At 35.2% G+C, this 16,441-nt stretch overlaps 1 protein-coding gene across 1 annotated transcript in view; it reads left to right on the top strand.

Moving 5' to 3' along the window:
• Positions 1 to 3,071: 3,071 nt before the first annotated feature.
• LOC123540489 (uncharacterized) overlaps positions 3,072 to 16,441 on the top strand; it is a 38,985-nt gene continuing 25,615 nt past the window's right edge. Inside the window, exons 1-3 of the mRNA XM_053526574.1 lie at positions 3,072 to 3,410; positions 4,373 to 4,468; positions 6,272 to 6,450. Of these exons, the coding sequence (XP_053382549.1) occupies positions 3,161 to 3,410; positions 4,373 to 4,468; positions 6,272 to 6,450 (525 nt within the window). The 5' untranslated portion in view covers positions 3,072 to 3,160. The remainder of the gene's footprint in view (positions 3,411 to 4,372; positions 4,469 to 6,271; positions 6,451 to 16,441) is intronic.

The raw sequence follows: 16,441 nt of genomic DNA, 5'->3' as shown, positions 1-16,441 counted from the left end.
GAGCTCTTAAGATATTTGTTACATATACTGAAAGCTCCGGAGGCACTAGTATGTTGAAAAACAATAACGAATCTTCTTGTGTACCTGTTAAAACAGCTCGATATCCTTGGATATAGTAATTTTGGGATACTCAACTATCGTATGAATTACATGTCAGTGTCAAGACTGAGCAAATTGTCTTATTATAGAAACATGAAAAGTATTTAGATGCAGCAGTAAATAATAATCTTTAAAACAGAAACGTCTCGTATAAACATAGTGTGCAACAAACATTATCTTTATTATGATTGTGACGGGGTAACACCCCGATTTGTATATTTTAAATGATAAGATTCTAGTCATTTTATTTCATAATGCATCTGATATGTCGAAGTACAATACAGACATCTATTGGAATAAGTTATCAGTAAATATTGATACAGCATGTTACACATGAGATGTTTCTGAGATTATGTGGACTCTGTCAGATTTTGGGGCAGAACTATTTTGAGTGCTCCGGGCTGTGATAGAGCTCATGCGTCCATTCTACAATTTATATCATAAGGACTATTTAGCAAAACAATTACTGTACATCACACATATGTGACCTGATACCATTAAGATATTTAGGAGAACAAACATTGTACATTTTATTATTAGCTTGACTTTTGCTTCAGTTAAATGTTTGTAATTATTTTTAAACCGATAAGGGTTGATGATGTCTTTGTGCCACATGATGGTTGCAGTTTATGCAAATGGTATATTGATACGCGCCCCCATAATGCTGTCTTACAAACTGTTGTTTTGGTCGTATCATATTATGTTTTAACGAATTTTGTTTAAGTCATATGATATTTTAGGTTTGAGGCGGCCAGGTTGAGTGTCGCACAAAATCCCCTGCGGACAAAACCCACTTTGCTCATTTTTGCATAGGCGGACAAAACCCCCTTTATCTTTTTTACAAGTAGGACAAAACCCCTTCACTGAATTTTAGAAGGAGGATAAAACCCTCTTCGCAATTTTCACAAGCTGGACAAAAATCCCTTCATCTTAGTATAAAAGGGGCTAAGAATACACTGTTATCATTATGTGAAGGGGTTTTGTCCTCCTTGTCAAAATCGCGAAGAGGGTTTTGTCCTCCTTGTAAAATTCAGTGAAGGGGGTTTGTCCTCCTTGTAAAAAAGATGAAGGGGGTTTTGTCCGCCTATGCAAAAATGAGCAAAGGGGGTTTTGTCCGCAGGGGATTTTTGCCGGATCCCTGTCAGAGTGTGTAAAATGATATTAGAAGCATAGATTATTTAACCCTCATCCTGCTAAATTTCTATAAATGAACTTGTCCATCTTTCAATTTGGACAGTACTATTAACTGTTAAAAGAGGTGCTTACTAAAAACATAATGAATGAATGGCGAAAAGTGCAGATCATGATCAAACTGCACAGATGTGCTGGGTGATCTTGGTCTGCACTGGTCGGAAAGGCAGAATCACTTGCCGCTAACAAGCTAAGTGTTAAAGGAATTTGTCAAGTTGGCCCGCTCCTTGACTGGCCCCTAATGTAAATGTGCCATGGTGTCTGCTTTAGTTCCTACGTTTCAATTGTGCTTTGCTTCTTTTGTTGTCTGTATTACACTAGAGACTTTTGTTTTATTTTACTCTTGTACGTGTCATCCTTTTTTACCTTCATAATATGTCATTTTCATAATGTAAGAACTACTATTTAAAACATTGATCGTTGAAACAACAGGAGAAATCCAAGGAAACTAAAATGAAATTAATAAAGTTGAAAGGATATCACTCTATTTAAGCATTTTTTTGCAAAAGACAAATTGAAACAGAAACTTTGGATCTTTTTTTAAACTGATTAGGGAATCATCTGGTGATGAACAATTCTGTCCAGGATGACTGCGCATCAGAATTCCAGCTTTTCTTTACACTTCTTTGTAATTTAGAACTCGATTTTGGATTAAGCGTGCGGTTTTCGCAGTGCCCAACTCCTTTCCTTAAAACTCTTCTCGTTGTATATCTGTCCTGTAATGATTACTTTCTTCGTGTATTTTATGTGCATAACCTTAATAACACACCATACAAACTCCTTAAGTATCAGTCACACTACACCGTATAGCGTTAACGGACGTCCAAAGTATAGCAAAATTTTCAATCCGTTCGTGTCCATTCGCATGCGTTTCTTTTCCGTTTCTCTTGCGGCTGCTGCGTTTCTTGTCCGGCGACGTTCGCTCCATTCGGTGGAAGGTTTTGACCATGTTCAAAATTTAGAACTTACACCACCGGACAAAGTTGTCCGTTAGATTTACGGTAGCAATGCGTTGATATGCGTTTTGTTCGTTACTCGTGCGTTCTATATGCGTTTTTTTCGTTATCGTGCGTTCCCTATTCTGTACTTGTTCGGTTCGCATCCGTTCTTGTCCGTCGGACCTGATCCACGGCCGGACTACTACCGGGCATGCAACGGATGTAACGTATGTTCAACGGACGATAACTGACAATAACGTTTTGACAGTTTCTCATGAGTTGTGCTTACGTTTTACGCGGTACAAATCCGTTACTAGTACGGTGATATCCGTTAAATGAACGTTGTTCGTCCTATATATGTGCGTTAATCTTGCGGTCATTGTGCGTTTTATGCGCCCTATGCAACCGTCGCGAGAGCACCGAGCAGCAGCGGGAGATGCCTTTCGTCACCGGATAACTTTCTGCCGCAGTATTTCTATACATTTGGGGTCCGTTAACGCTTTACGGTGTAGTGTGACTGACACAATAGTTTAAGGGGACTGCATGCATTCAATGTAACATTTCCTGTTGATATTTGTCTCAATTTTTTTTTATCATAAAGTGATTCAAAACAAGCAACTTAAACCACTCGGCCACCGAGTCCTCACAATTTTGTAATATGTAAAATTATTATTGGTTCTATGAGAGCGATGGATTATGTATATATCGATATATACCTCCGTTATTAGCAATACGCATGACTGAAATTATACCAAATTATGTGTATGTATGTTGATATACAGGGTTTAAATCTGAATAACATTGAAAGAATCGTTTTACGTGGTATTCAAAACGTATATATACTTTACAAAATAGAGTAGTCAGTATGACTTTGGCGGGATTATAACAGTATACAAAATTGCTTAAATAACGTTTATTTCAATAACCAAAATATGAAGTGTGTTCATGTGCAGTTTTATTTTCTTTTATATCATATAATAAGTTTATCACTTATTCATAACACTGATCAAGTAGCAATAAATATTGATGGGGATTTAACAATTGTTGGACTGTTTCAAATCCACGAGTCGGAAAATGAAGATTGTGGATTGGGAGTAAAAGCATCGTCTGTTATAACATCTGAAGCTGTGAAATGGTACATAGAGGGTTTAAACAAACACGGAAAGCTTCCTTTCAAAATAGGTAGGGATTATTTTAGATGCATAACTCATTGCATAACTCATAACTCTTTTTCATCCTGCTTACTGTTTGGGTCAGTATTCGAGTCTTGGTTTTAGAGAACTGTCAGAAAAGCAGAGGGCTGTCATCGAGCATAACGTAATTAACCTTTATCCTGCTAAATTTTTAGAATGAACTTGGCCATCTCTCAATTTGGACACTACCATTAACTGTTAAAAAGGATGCTGACTAAACAGATACTGACTGAATTGCAACATTGCAGATCATGATCACACTGCACGGATATGCGAGCTAATTATTATCTACACTGGTTGCAAAAAGGCAGAATCAATCGTGCCCAGCATGATGAGGTTTAACTGCTATCCATTCACACTAACATGGCCCGTGACGGTCTTATGTTTTCCGGAGACCTCGTCGAAATTTCGTAATTGATGGATTTTAAATCTTCAACTTCCTCTTCAGGCGTTTGAAACTCTTTCTATGACACATTACACTTTCCTTTTAAAGTCTATGTAACCGCAGATCTACGAATCGCGGGGTCGTGAGTTCGATACCTGGGCGGGGCGTATGTTCTCCGTGACGACTTGATAACAGATATTGTGTCTGAAATCATTCATCCTCCACCTCTGAGACATGTGTGGAAGTTGGCAGTTACTTGCGGAGGACAGGTTTGTACTGGTACAGAATCCAGGAACACTAGATAGGTTAACTACTCGCCGTTACACAACTGTAATACTATTGAGAAAAAGGCTTGAAACCCAAACAAAACAAAACAAATAAGAATGTATAACCATAAATCCCATAGATTAAGAAACGTTGAACAATTGGCACTGATCTAACGCGATGATACTATACATTTTATAATTATCTACTGTGCGAGTAAATGTAGATATAATTATAGCAGTATAATGGTATATTTGGCAATGATAAAAAGGTGTAATTCTATTTATTTATTTATTTATTAGGTTTCGAGGGGTATGAAACATGCCGCTTAAAACACAAGGCTGCGGAAATTGCCATAAAGGTGATGGACAGGGCTTTGGCGAATGAAAGTATCGTAGGTAATATTGATTGAAGTTCATTACACGTTTCAAGTTGTAAATTAATAAGTTATATGCTGTGTTTTATAAAGTAGAGACAAATAAGCTATCTATCATACATAAACAACAAGACAAGATCACCAATGGAATAATTTAAAACATTGAACATAGTGGTAGAGTCACGTGACTTTTTGGCCAAGAAATATCAACTCTTACAATTGATGTATTCCAGGCCTCACTATACAAAAGTAACTATTAGGCTAGGCTTAGTCATGTACATGAACCCTAATATTTTTACTTAAGATACATGAGAGTTACTTTTGTGTTTAAATTTCATTATGAATGCAATTTTGACATTTTTTTTAGAAAATATAGGAATTTATATTTCGTGAACTCAATGTCATTATGGATAGTATGTAACATCAGTGTACTTTTGGTGCGATTCTGTTGTAAACAAGTTTACAAATGTGACAGAAAAACTCCCTCTTAGAAGCCGGTTATATAGTCTTAACATTCTCATCAGTTTAAGATAGATGAGAATTTGTAATGACGGTATATGTTTGGCAGGCTTTAGTTCATTTACACCCATATCTCGCATAAATACTGACCTAGGAATCATATTTCTTTGCTGTATCTGACCTGATTGAAAATGCACTGGTTCTCGTGATTCTGACCCTACTTCCCTACTTGTAACCTACCTTAATCGGATTATCCAGAGCACTGGCACCAGAACAGAAAGATAATGTCTCTGTACATGTTGACATACATTTTCACATTGGCCAATCAGAATGGTTTTGTAATCTAGAACGGAACTTCACCAGGGAAGTTCAAGCAAGTTTTTTGTGTAACGTTGAAATAACTATAAACTACTCGTTGTTTTTCTAAGATAAGATGTATTGAAGAAATATGACCAGTACACAATGGAAGATAAATTACCACTTGTTTGATATCCATAGAACACATTTACCGAACTGCGTGTTTTAGGTATGAAATGCGCGATTGAAACGGGTTAGTATATTTTTCCCTTCATGACCATGGTTCTTATAGAATACCTAGGGGTAAGGTATAACATGTACAGAGGCATTTTTTTTCTTCTGTTCTGCTGCCAGTGATCCAGAGCATAGCTTCCAGTAGTATCTAGAAAATTACCCTTAGTCCTCTTTACACAAGGGAAACTGTCTGTTTATAGAGTGTAACTATTGAGTGAACACGTAATTTCTTTCATTTTCTCATGTTTCCAGATATCTTTCCATACATCGGTAGCAGAAACTCTTCTCTTTCGAGCAGTAGTTTTTCGGGTCGGGGATGCGTGAGGGGTGTTGCACATTTCGTTACCTCTCATGAACGAACTCAATCATTCGAGTCTGCTATTATTTTGCTTGGTTGCATGTCGTATGCTTCCAAAGGATCTTCTAACATATTTTATTATTTAAAGTTATGCGTGTTACTCTTCATTAAAGACGATACTTCACGGAGAGCTGAAATACTAAAATGCAATTTATAACTTGTGATTACACTTACTGTCATTATAGTTCGTTGCGTCAATCCACGAAATAAAATTCCCACGAACAAGAAAAGGTTAAAAGAAATTCAAATTCAAGACTTTTATCGTGATAAATGAAAATTCACGTCAAAGCTGTTTTTGGCAAAACCACGAACGTTTATACCCATGAAATTGAATTATATCACGGTATATGAACTTGTAAATGTTCTGTATAAAAAAACTGCTTTTAATTAGACCAGAATTCTGACATGAGCTGTAACAGAAATAATGTTCAAATGAAATTATTATCCTCTGCTACATTTTACATCTTTCATTCAAAGGAATCGTTGGCCCCGAGTTCAGTTCAGAAGCAGAAGTTATTTCACCCATTTTGAGTTCAGCTCGAACAGAGAATCGCTTAGTTCAAGTTGGGTTTTCAACAACAGCTACACGTTTAAGTGATGACCGGAAGTATCCAAACTTTGTACGAGTTGTTCCGAATGATGACGTTCAGGTTGAGGTATGTTAAATCATGTTGGTGTCAATCATGTTCAGTGCCAATAAAACACAATAAATAACGGGTTTCTTTTCTTATTCAAGAATGATTAAAGCAGTCATTGCAAATCTATTTGTCACAGGGTGAAAATACAGGCAGACCTGGCTTTAAAATCCATTCAGAGATAATCTTAATCATTAATCGGTTAATGCGCTTGCGTGCAGTTTCGGTTAAAGCTAATCGCCCAAAGTTTCGTTGAAATTTTTTCAGCATGTTCATTTCCACCAAGTTTGGCATAGAATGTATATGACATTGAAAAATTATAAAGTGGGTCAAAATAAAAGTTAGATATTGGCAAAAATGCAAGAAAAAATACGTATTTTCTTCAGCATTTCAGAAATGTAGCAACGATTTACTACCTTCTACACAATATTTTTGGTTATTTATAAGAACATCTTGCAAATATCTTATGTCAATAAGTTTGTATGACTAGCAACTTTCAGAGTATTTACTTTAAATGTTTCCTGAGAGAAATTATTTTCGGCTAAAACGTGTGGGTTAGTCTCCCCAGCAGGCACAGCAACGTTTATTCAATGTTGAATCAACGTTGAACATCAACGTTGAATTTTGGTTGAATTATATTTCATTTTGAAAGTTGAAACAACGTTGAAGCTTCAACCATTATTCAACGTTGATATTAAGGTTGAAATAATGTTGATTCAACATTGTTTCAACGTTGACTTAACATTGAATTCAGGTTGAAGTCAACCAAATGTTATTTAATTTAGGCTGATTGTTAGATCCTGTATTGTCAGTGGTTGACAGACTTTATACTTGTAGTTGGTCAAGGACTGGTGTAACTTCTAAACTGGGGTTGGTTAGACGTTGAAATAATGTTGATAAATGGTTCGTGACTTATTCACTTAATATTTCATGATTTGAAAACATTAAACTGCATCAAGTCAAAATTTATGTCCAGTCATCCTCGTTTGAGATTATAATCGTGAGCAGCATTTTTCTGAAAGTATAATTTAGTATAAAGAAATATGGCAAATTATTGATAAATTACAAATAAAATTTAAGTCTTAAGAAATTTTCATCATTTGAAATGGCATTTATAGTTCACTTTGTATGTTTAATTTACAAGTCAGGTTTACTAAATACTCTTCCATAGCCATTTTACATAGAAACAATAAATGTGTATTACATTAAAAAATGCATCTCAAAATAATATCTAGTGTACTTACTAGTGTAAGAAAGCACGAGCAGTCTTTCATTTTCCTTCTCACTAACTGTTATAACTATAACATTAAAGATGTGTACAGCAACACTAACAGAATTGTGCGAGATTTTTGTTTGCGAAAGAAATAATTATGCATAGGATTAGAACATCAGGGGATTAATGACCAATATGCACAAAGAGAATGCAAGCATACACACTAAACCACAACTTGATTTTAATAAACTTTATAGTGACCGACGGAAAAGAGTATTTGTCTCACTCATTTTTTCTGTCAATTTATTTAGACTATTTCGCACCTCCTCAGGTTGGATTGTATTTCTTATATTTACGGGTGTTTTGAACTCAGAAATTCAATAATAATCTGAGATTTTTTTTTTTGAAAATCGAAGAAAATTGTTATAGTAACTACTATAATTAAGTGGAAATAATGCCTACCTGTGATTATGAATTTTATTGACAACTGTAGAAATAACTAGAATCACACAATTAAGATATGTTAGAAATGTATCATGCCACATGTACATGCGCAATAATAAATAACATGTATTTTAATGTCATACTAGCAATCTGAGTGGTACGAGTTACAAAGGCAAGTCAGTATTGATCTTGATACAATTTTCAAAGAACCTCTTCTTATCTTAACCTTACAAGAAGGTTGAAACATGACCAATATTCAATGTTCATTCAACGCCAGGTAGCGACCAAACAGCAACAGAGCATCTCCCATGGTTGCTGAAGGTTGAAACAAGGTTGATCAACGTCACGACCAAATTTCAACGTGCCTGCTGGGTCTTCACTCCTGCCATTGTAAATATTTTATTTACAGTTGGGTTTGTGTTATAAGCGATATCTAGTTTGTCTTAGTTCTAAATTCTAATATATATGTTTATGCTTTTTCATGTCGAATGACCTAATTTAACAAAATGCTATGTTGAGGGTTTAAGTTATTAGAAATATTTTGTTTATTTTTGTTTCTCATAGCAATCTCCAAGTTATTTTCACTGTGTTTCAGAAATGTTTTTATCGATTTTACTCCATTGAGACAATATATTAATATGTATATCTTACTCGTCATAAATGGGAGAAATGAAAAAATCTGCCCCTAGAATGTTTCTAAAAGGATAGATAGCAACGTCCGCGTGATCCTGGAGCGAAAATGTTCACGTGTCCATGTTTGTAGTCCTTCGTAACACAGTGAGAAATTGTGCATCAGACAGGGACGCGAGCTCGAGCCTCCTAAAAACCTGCTGACTACATAAAATGTTCTACCAAGGTGTCCGCCCGTGAAAAAGGTGCTATATCGATTCACTTAAACATAATAGTAATATACCCAACACTTCTATGTGGCTCAAAGTTCGATAAACCTGACCAAAAGAGCTGAGAAATTTATTTCTGACTTCAAAAAAATATTTTACTGTCTGGTATTTTGTGCAATTTTTTTTTAGATAATTATTATAGCTGTGGTTCCAAATAAAGAGGAAGTTATACCAAATACTTTAGCTAACTAAGGAACATAAGGCTATGTTTGTTTGATTATGAAATGAAATTTGCATCACCCACGCAAATGGTTGAAATTACTTCCAACATGCCGACGATAAACTGATATGTCATTATTGCAAAGAGTGAGTTATTGGTGCTAAAACGAGTTAAGCTTATTTAAAAACTATAAAGCACACGTGTAATAAGGAAGTATATTGGTTTTGCTGATAAAAAGTGAATTATCTTTCGCTTGTGAGCACCAGATTATTTTACATTTTTCATCACTCGTGAAAATATTGCATATGGTGATCGTCCGATGACAGATATTTCAATCTATAACGCTGAAACCAAACAAACATTGTCTTTTCTGTATGACTCTAACCGTAAAGATGTAGTGAGCTATCAGAGAAAAGGGGCTTTTCCGAGAAAATTTCAATGCCAGTATACAGAAACTCACGAACATTTTTAAAAACAAACTTTTTTACATTTTTCATAATGTATGAAGCTATCTGCAGACGACAATGTTTCCCTGCTATATATATAATGTTGATACGTTATGTTATATATATTAGGTAGATAGCACAAATTATTTGATATAACTTTGAGAAGTAAATAAGACAAAACAAGTTAATGAATACCTTTAAAATATGTTGACGTTGACTTGGTAAACAACAAAAAAAAGTTTACCAAAAGAATTATTGCGTGACGGGGGCAAACTAACTGTAACCCCGGCTTTTTAACTGAAATTCAATACGGCTGTGATTGCATCAGTACATAATATAATGTCACTGTTACAATAGGTTATCATCAATATCACAAAATGTACAGCTATCTTAGGTATGTAGGTCTTTATGCATAGGATCGGGTCATATGTTTTCATTATATCAGATGAAGATAAAAATATTTAGACCTTGAAAAATATACACTCAATATAATTAAGAGAATTGGTATTGTAGCATTTTTGGCCTGTTAAAACTGTTAATATTTATCCAGAGACAGTTAAAATGCTTTGTAATACTTTAAGAAAAATATTCATTTATAACTCAAGCAATCCTTTTTCTGTTGTCAACTAATATCTGAAAATCTATCTGTAAATGATTTAAGATACTTAAGATACAAATGCCGCATATTTTCAATTCACCCACGCAAATGGTTGAAATTACTTCCAACATGCCGACGATAAACTGATATGTCATTATTGCAAAGAGTGCATTTTCTGCATGAATAAAATCAAATTCGTGATTAGGTGTCATATTTCATAACAGTAAGGATATGAAAAGCTGTAATTATGTATCTGATAATGCGAGTTATTGATGCTAAAACGAGTTAAGCTTATTTAAAAACTATAAAGCACACGTGTAATAAGAAGGTATATTGGTTTTGCTGATAAAAAGTGAATTATCTTTCGCTTGTGAGCACCAGATTATTTTACATTTTTCATCACTCGTGAAAATATTGCATATGGTGATCGTCCGATGACAGATATTTCAATCTAACGCTGAAACCAAACAAACATTGTCTTTTCTGTATGACTCTAACCGTAAAGATGTAGTGAGCTATCAGAGAAAAGGGGCTTTTCCGAGAAAATTTCAATGCCAGTATACAGAAACACCACGAACATTTTTAAAAACAAACTTTTTTACAATTTTCATAATGTATGAAGCTATCTGCAGACGACAATGTTTCCCTGCTATATATATAATGTTGATACGTTATAGTCTGGTGGTTTTTGGCCCCGAAAAAAGTTTATGAGGGCCGGAATGTTAATGCTCGGAAACAAAGATCTTACCAAAGTACAGACATCCACGGTTCATATGAGTGCTGTCTCCAAAAAATATATGGCCTTTATATGCAAATTACAAAGGTCAAAAGGTCATACGTTAAAACTGATATTTTCACTTAATTTTACGGTATTGATGCACCAAATCATCAATAAATTAGTATTAAATGTTACTTTGTTTGTATTTATAGGTTTAAATAAACAGTATTCATGTTTACAATTTATGACTGATAAAACATCACTCATAAACACATCGAAGGGCCATATAGGGGTTAAATGTCATATGGTATACATGTTGGTTTTAAATATATACATGTGGTACCACATATGAATTTTAGAAACGTTTTTATATATCAGAAAATAAAAACGTCCTTGTAAATATAAAAGTAACATACTTATGAAAGTTATTCACAAATACAATTGTAGTTCACCTTTGACCTTTCAGTTAAAAGGGTATGCCATAAATATTGTTTGGTTTATTTGTTTATTGCATAAAACAAGCTACAAGGCGAAGCGGTATTTTTTTGCAAATAGTTCTGAATTCTGGTAAAGATAGTTTCTTTCATTTCAAATATACAACCATTTCTATTATATAGATACATCGCATGTCAAAAGTAACAAGGATGGGTCAAAGGTCACAACGAATTGTAATTATAAAGATCCATTAAACCTTAATGATACATAAGGGTGTTAATGATCAGCTACAACAGTGCCAGTTAATATGTCAAAACAAAGAACAGAAATAAGTACTCTATTATTTATTATATTTCTCTTTTAAAAAGAAATATTTAGATATTTCTTACCATTATTGGTTACATATAAACAATACATTTGTTAAAATAGGCTTTAACACAGTTACAAAAATACCTTTTAAAACGTTCACTACTGGTCTTCTTTAATATTATACAATTCGAAACATCTAGCGCCTATCCATATTTTTATGTCTTTCATACTACAAGAAGTGCATTTATGAAATTTCTCATACCATAAGAAAAATACTAGTATGTTGTTAATGATATATTGAAATTTAATAACTTGTGATTACTTTATACTTTCATGTAATCATTGTATTTGAACATTTAAAGTTTACTAAATACTGAATCGATAACCACTATATTTTCGTATAAATTTTCATCTTTAAGTTTGCTATACTACATGTCGTCACCACTTTCATCATCTTCAACTGGTTTGTATGGGTTGAAATATATGTCATCTGAACAGGCACAAGCCGGCGTGCATTTTAATTTGTTTGCTCGGCATGAACATTTTGCTGATGTGCAAGCTTTACAGTTACATGATATGGTTTCAATACATGTTTTTGGCAAGGGGTCCAGTCGGGTCAATCTGGGCTTAAGCAGTTTGGTTGTGTCATTTTCCTGCCAGCCATTATCATGAGGCTGTGTTAAAATAGGGTTTGGGTCGGCGGCAAATCTCCATATTAATGCTTGGTAATGAGCTCTTTGAATGTGAAGATTCAACGCATCCTTTGTCGGTGGAAGTTTTATCATGTCTGTAGTGCCCTTTCGAAACATCTTTACTCTAACATCATTTATATTCTTCTCCATTGTGTTTGGACTATATATCCTACAAACAAATTCCTCAGCAAGTCGAAGGGTTTCAGCACTCAAATGTACCTCAGTTAGTCCTTCAAGCATCTCTGGAAATTGTTCATAGACCTTCCAGGTAGATAACTTTCCATGATTGTAAAACTGACTGACGGTATCACATCCTGTAATAGAATGGAAAGCAAGCAAGTTTTTTCGAACAGCATCAGAAAGAACAATGTCATGAACTGCTACATACTTTCTTGCCTTAAATGTGCCTCACTGCATCCACACTTCCTTTGGTAAAAGATGCATATAGAAAATCAACATGACTAACACATCTATATCTCTACAAACTATAACAGCTCGTTCAAACCCTTCTTTGCAAGTGTCAATACAGTGTAATAAAATTCTGGTATCTGCCTCTTCATGATTGCAGGAAAGGTGCATGACATCCCTTCCACTTGACGATTTTGCTTTTTGAATGTCACTGAATCCCCCTGAGGTCATTATTTCCTTTTCATTTTGATTTTCGGCAAATGCCATTAATTTGTTTGACAAGAAATCAGCCAAATTTGCTTTGTTTTCTGCACAATCAATAAATTGTTTCCAATTTACAGGAAGTGGAACATCCGCACTATCAACTATTCGACGTACCGGTCTATTTCGACCAGTTCTTTTCGATCTTGCGGCATTTTTAATAGAATTCTGAAAGTATCTGTCAAACAACACGTCTATTCGTGACCCAGGTTTCGAACATACTGATTTGGAAAAAGCATTTGACAAATCTCCAAAGCATTTTGCGTCGTTTGGTCGTCCAATTGCTTGAACCAAAGCTTGTCCATCGATGATACCAGCTGTCTTCACAGCTGATACTGGTAAACTGTCTCGAACGACACCAGTCTGTAAAATTTTACCAAGTTCAGCTTTATCACAAGTGCGCAAGCTCCCTGTTGAGTCTGAAAGAGAAAGGGGCGTTGGTGTCAGCTCATGTGTCAACAGATCTGTAAGGTCTACTTCTCTTCCCGATTCCTGTGATACTAGCAGTCTTTGAAGTAGTTGACAAGTATTTCTAGAACTGTCTTTGTCTGGTTTGCCAGCTAATTTCTTGTCGAGCACATAAATGTTTGACATGGTAGGTGCTTTCTGTGTCTTGATTGGGTCATGGAATGCTACAACACTAGTGTTCAGACGTTCGTGAACAAACTGGTCTACAATCTGCTTGCCTTTCACTGCAGACAGTAGTAATTCATTTGCAATATCTTCAGGAACTACATCCTGTGTTGCTAAAGATACTAGGCTCTTTAGATCATGTCGAAATATCTTGTAGTGTTTTAACTGATGTACAATTTTCTTGACATCGTTTTCATCTCTTTGTAAACGGGATTGTTGTAACTCCTTGCATTCAACAGCTGCAATTTCAGATTCCCCGACAGCTAGGCCATACATTTCAAATGTATGTGCTGATATCTGGCTCCGGTGATTAAGCGTTAAGCACCATCTGTCTCTGGCCTTGTCATCCCTAGTGATGCCGACAAGTCCTCCTGTGATTTTACTAACTTTGTTGACGTACTCTAAAGCTTGGTCCGTGGGTATTTGGTTGAAGTTCCTTGAAGACTGCTTGACACAAAAATTGCCAGAGATATATTCTGCATAGACATCTGGGTGTTTGGCTGCCATCAGACGCATATCCGCAAGGTACACAGTTCCCCATCTGAAATATTTGATATGGTCGTATCGTGCAAACCAAGGAAGCATGGAAGCAAATGATGACAAGTGTAAGAACCAGTTTCCCTCTCTTTCTGCTCGTATAAAACGAAGTATGATGCTAACTACTTCAATGTACTGGTACCAGAACTGTACAGTAGGCGACTGAGTGCTGATATAGACTTCCATATCAGATAAAGTAGATTTCAGCTTCAAATTTTCTATGATGCTTGAATAACAATCTGCAATATCATGTGGGTCTTTTCTGTCAGAAATCTTTGCGGTTAATGATTGTAGATTACTGTTTAAATCATCACTGATTTCGCGACCATTTTTACTCATCCATAATACAAATTGTGGCCAGAGTATGCGTAGCAGAGCCTCGAAAGTTAACTTGTGAGCCCGAATGGCACGATTGTAACACTTTACAATTATATTGTTGTAAGCTGTTGTCTCACCAAAGACAGTGCTTTCAGTCCAAATGTCAACCAGTCCAGAATCTGCAAAATGCTTGCCTATGGCTCTCATAAATGCTAAAGCTATGTGAAAACCACCAAGTCGAAGTACTAATGTGTTGCACAAACCTTCATTTGTCCACTGTAATTCCTTCGCTTTGCAATACAGCTGTTCATCCAATGTAATTACTGTAGATTGCCCAGGGTTTAACTTATTTGATATCGCTAGACAACGTAATATTACTGTCCACAATGTGTCAACATCATGCGCAGGGACGTTGATTATTGGTAGATAGCCTATGCGTGTAACAGACTGGGAACACTTCGTCACAACTTGATTGAACCCTGTCCAGAAAGGTACCTTTTGATTAACATCATCTACCATACTAGATAAAACCCATGTGAGATCCGATAGTTTTGCCTTCTCATCTAGTTCAGCATCATTCTCATACAGCTCAGGAATTATGTTATTGTTAAAGTTTGGTGTTGGTCTTGCTGTTGTCAGTGGGGCTTGAGCTAATTTATGTAATTCATCAGATACACACATGCTTTTTTCTTTTCCTTCACTTACTGGTATTGCCTCTATTGGCGATTTCCTTGCTTGCCTTTGAAACGCGACCATCTGTGTAGCGTGAAATGTTCCTTTTCCATCAGGTGTTTCTTCTATAATGTCAATGTTATCAGCAGCAAACTGAACAAATGCATGTTTCTGTATACCTTTAGGAATAGGAATATTACCATTTTGTCTGAATGCATCCATTTCCTTATTTGCCATAGAAGTGTCTATCTTCCTAACTTGATCATAACTGATACAATGACCAGCGGCATTTATTATGTTAACAAGTTCTTTTGATCTTGATACCTGGTGAATGGTCATTCCTAGACTAACATGTTTTGGTGTTAACTTTTTTCCGTTTGAACTTACATAAACAATGTCTTGAGCAATTCCAAGAATTTTTCGTTGAAGCTTGCTGTCTTTTTTGCCATCTTCAGTTTCACCGTCTTAACCTGTAAGTAGAAGATTAAGAAACAAACACAAGCTATCAGGTACAACACTTAAACAATCATCCTGACTAATGCCTGTAAAAACATCTATTCCCGGAGTTCGCCTTATGTCCTTTCGGACTGATTTAGCAGCATAATATATTGAAAGCAGAGGATTAGAGTCTGTTGCAGATATAGTCCTTTGTCCGTGTGTTAAGTCCTTAATCAAAGAGACATCTTCTAACTCTTCATGCTTTCTTTTCAATGTTGATATAGCCGACTTGCACTCTGACTTCGGAAACACCAGTTGTGGTTTATGTTTTCCAAGCTGCGGAACGAAGTCAATAACATGACCAAGTTCCTTTTCCAATCGTTGCTTAAAGCGCGTTTTCGAGTTCCTGAAAAAAAACCCAATGTAGTTGTGTACAGTATTTAAATGTTCATAGTTTCCATTGATATCATCAAAGTAGGAAATTGGATAATTGTTCCTAATAAAACACTTCGTTTGGCTACCTCTGACTTTCAATGGCAGTAGATGTATTTAATGTTTGAAATGCATATTTATTTAATACTATTTATTTGCTTTAAATGAAATTACAAATTTGATATTCATGTGTAAAATTTTGTCATTAAAACTAATCACTAATTACTTATTTCATGATGTTTTACATGAGATTTTTGTTGTGTTGTTAAAGTTGATTGAAAGGATGGCAAAGACTTTTGCAATAAATGCATACTGATACAATTATTGAATCTCGCTTGTATTTGATAATGTAATCATATTTATTTTATGGTAGCCTCATCAATGTAAATTATGTATATA

Source organism: Mercenaria mercenaria, chromosome 16 (genome assembly GCF_021730395.1).
Source record: "Mercenaria mercenaria strain notata chromosome 16, MADL_Memer_1, whole genome shotgun sequence".
In the NCBI taxonomy this organism is placed as follows: Eukaryota; Metazoa; Mollusca; class Bivalvia; order Venerida; family Veneridae; genus Mercenaria; species Mercenaria mercenaria.
Note: the sequence above shows the minus strand (reverse complement) of the source record. Positions and strands in the feature narration are given on the sequence as shown.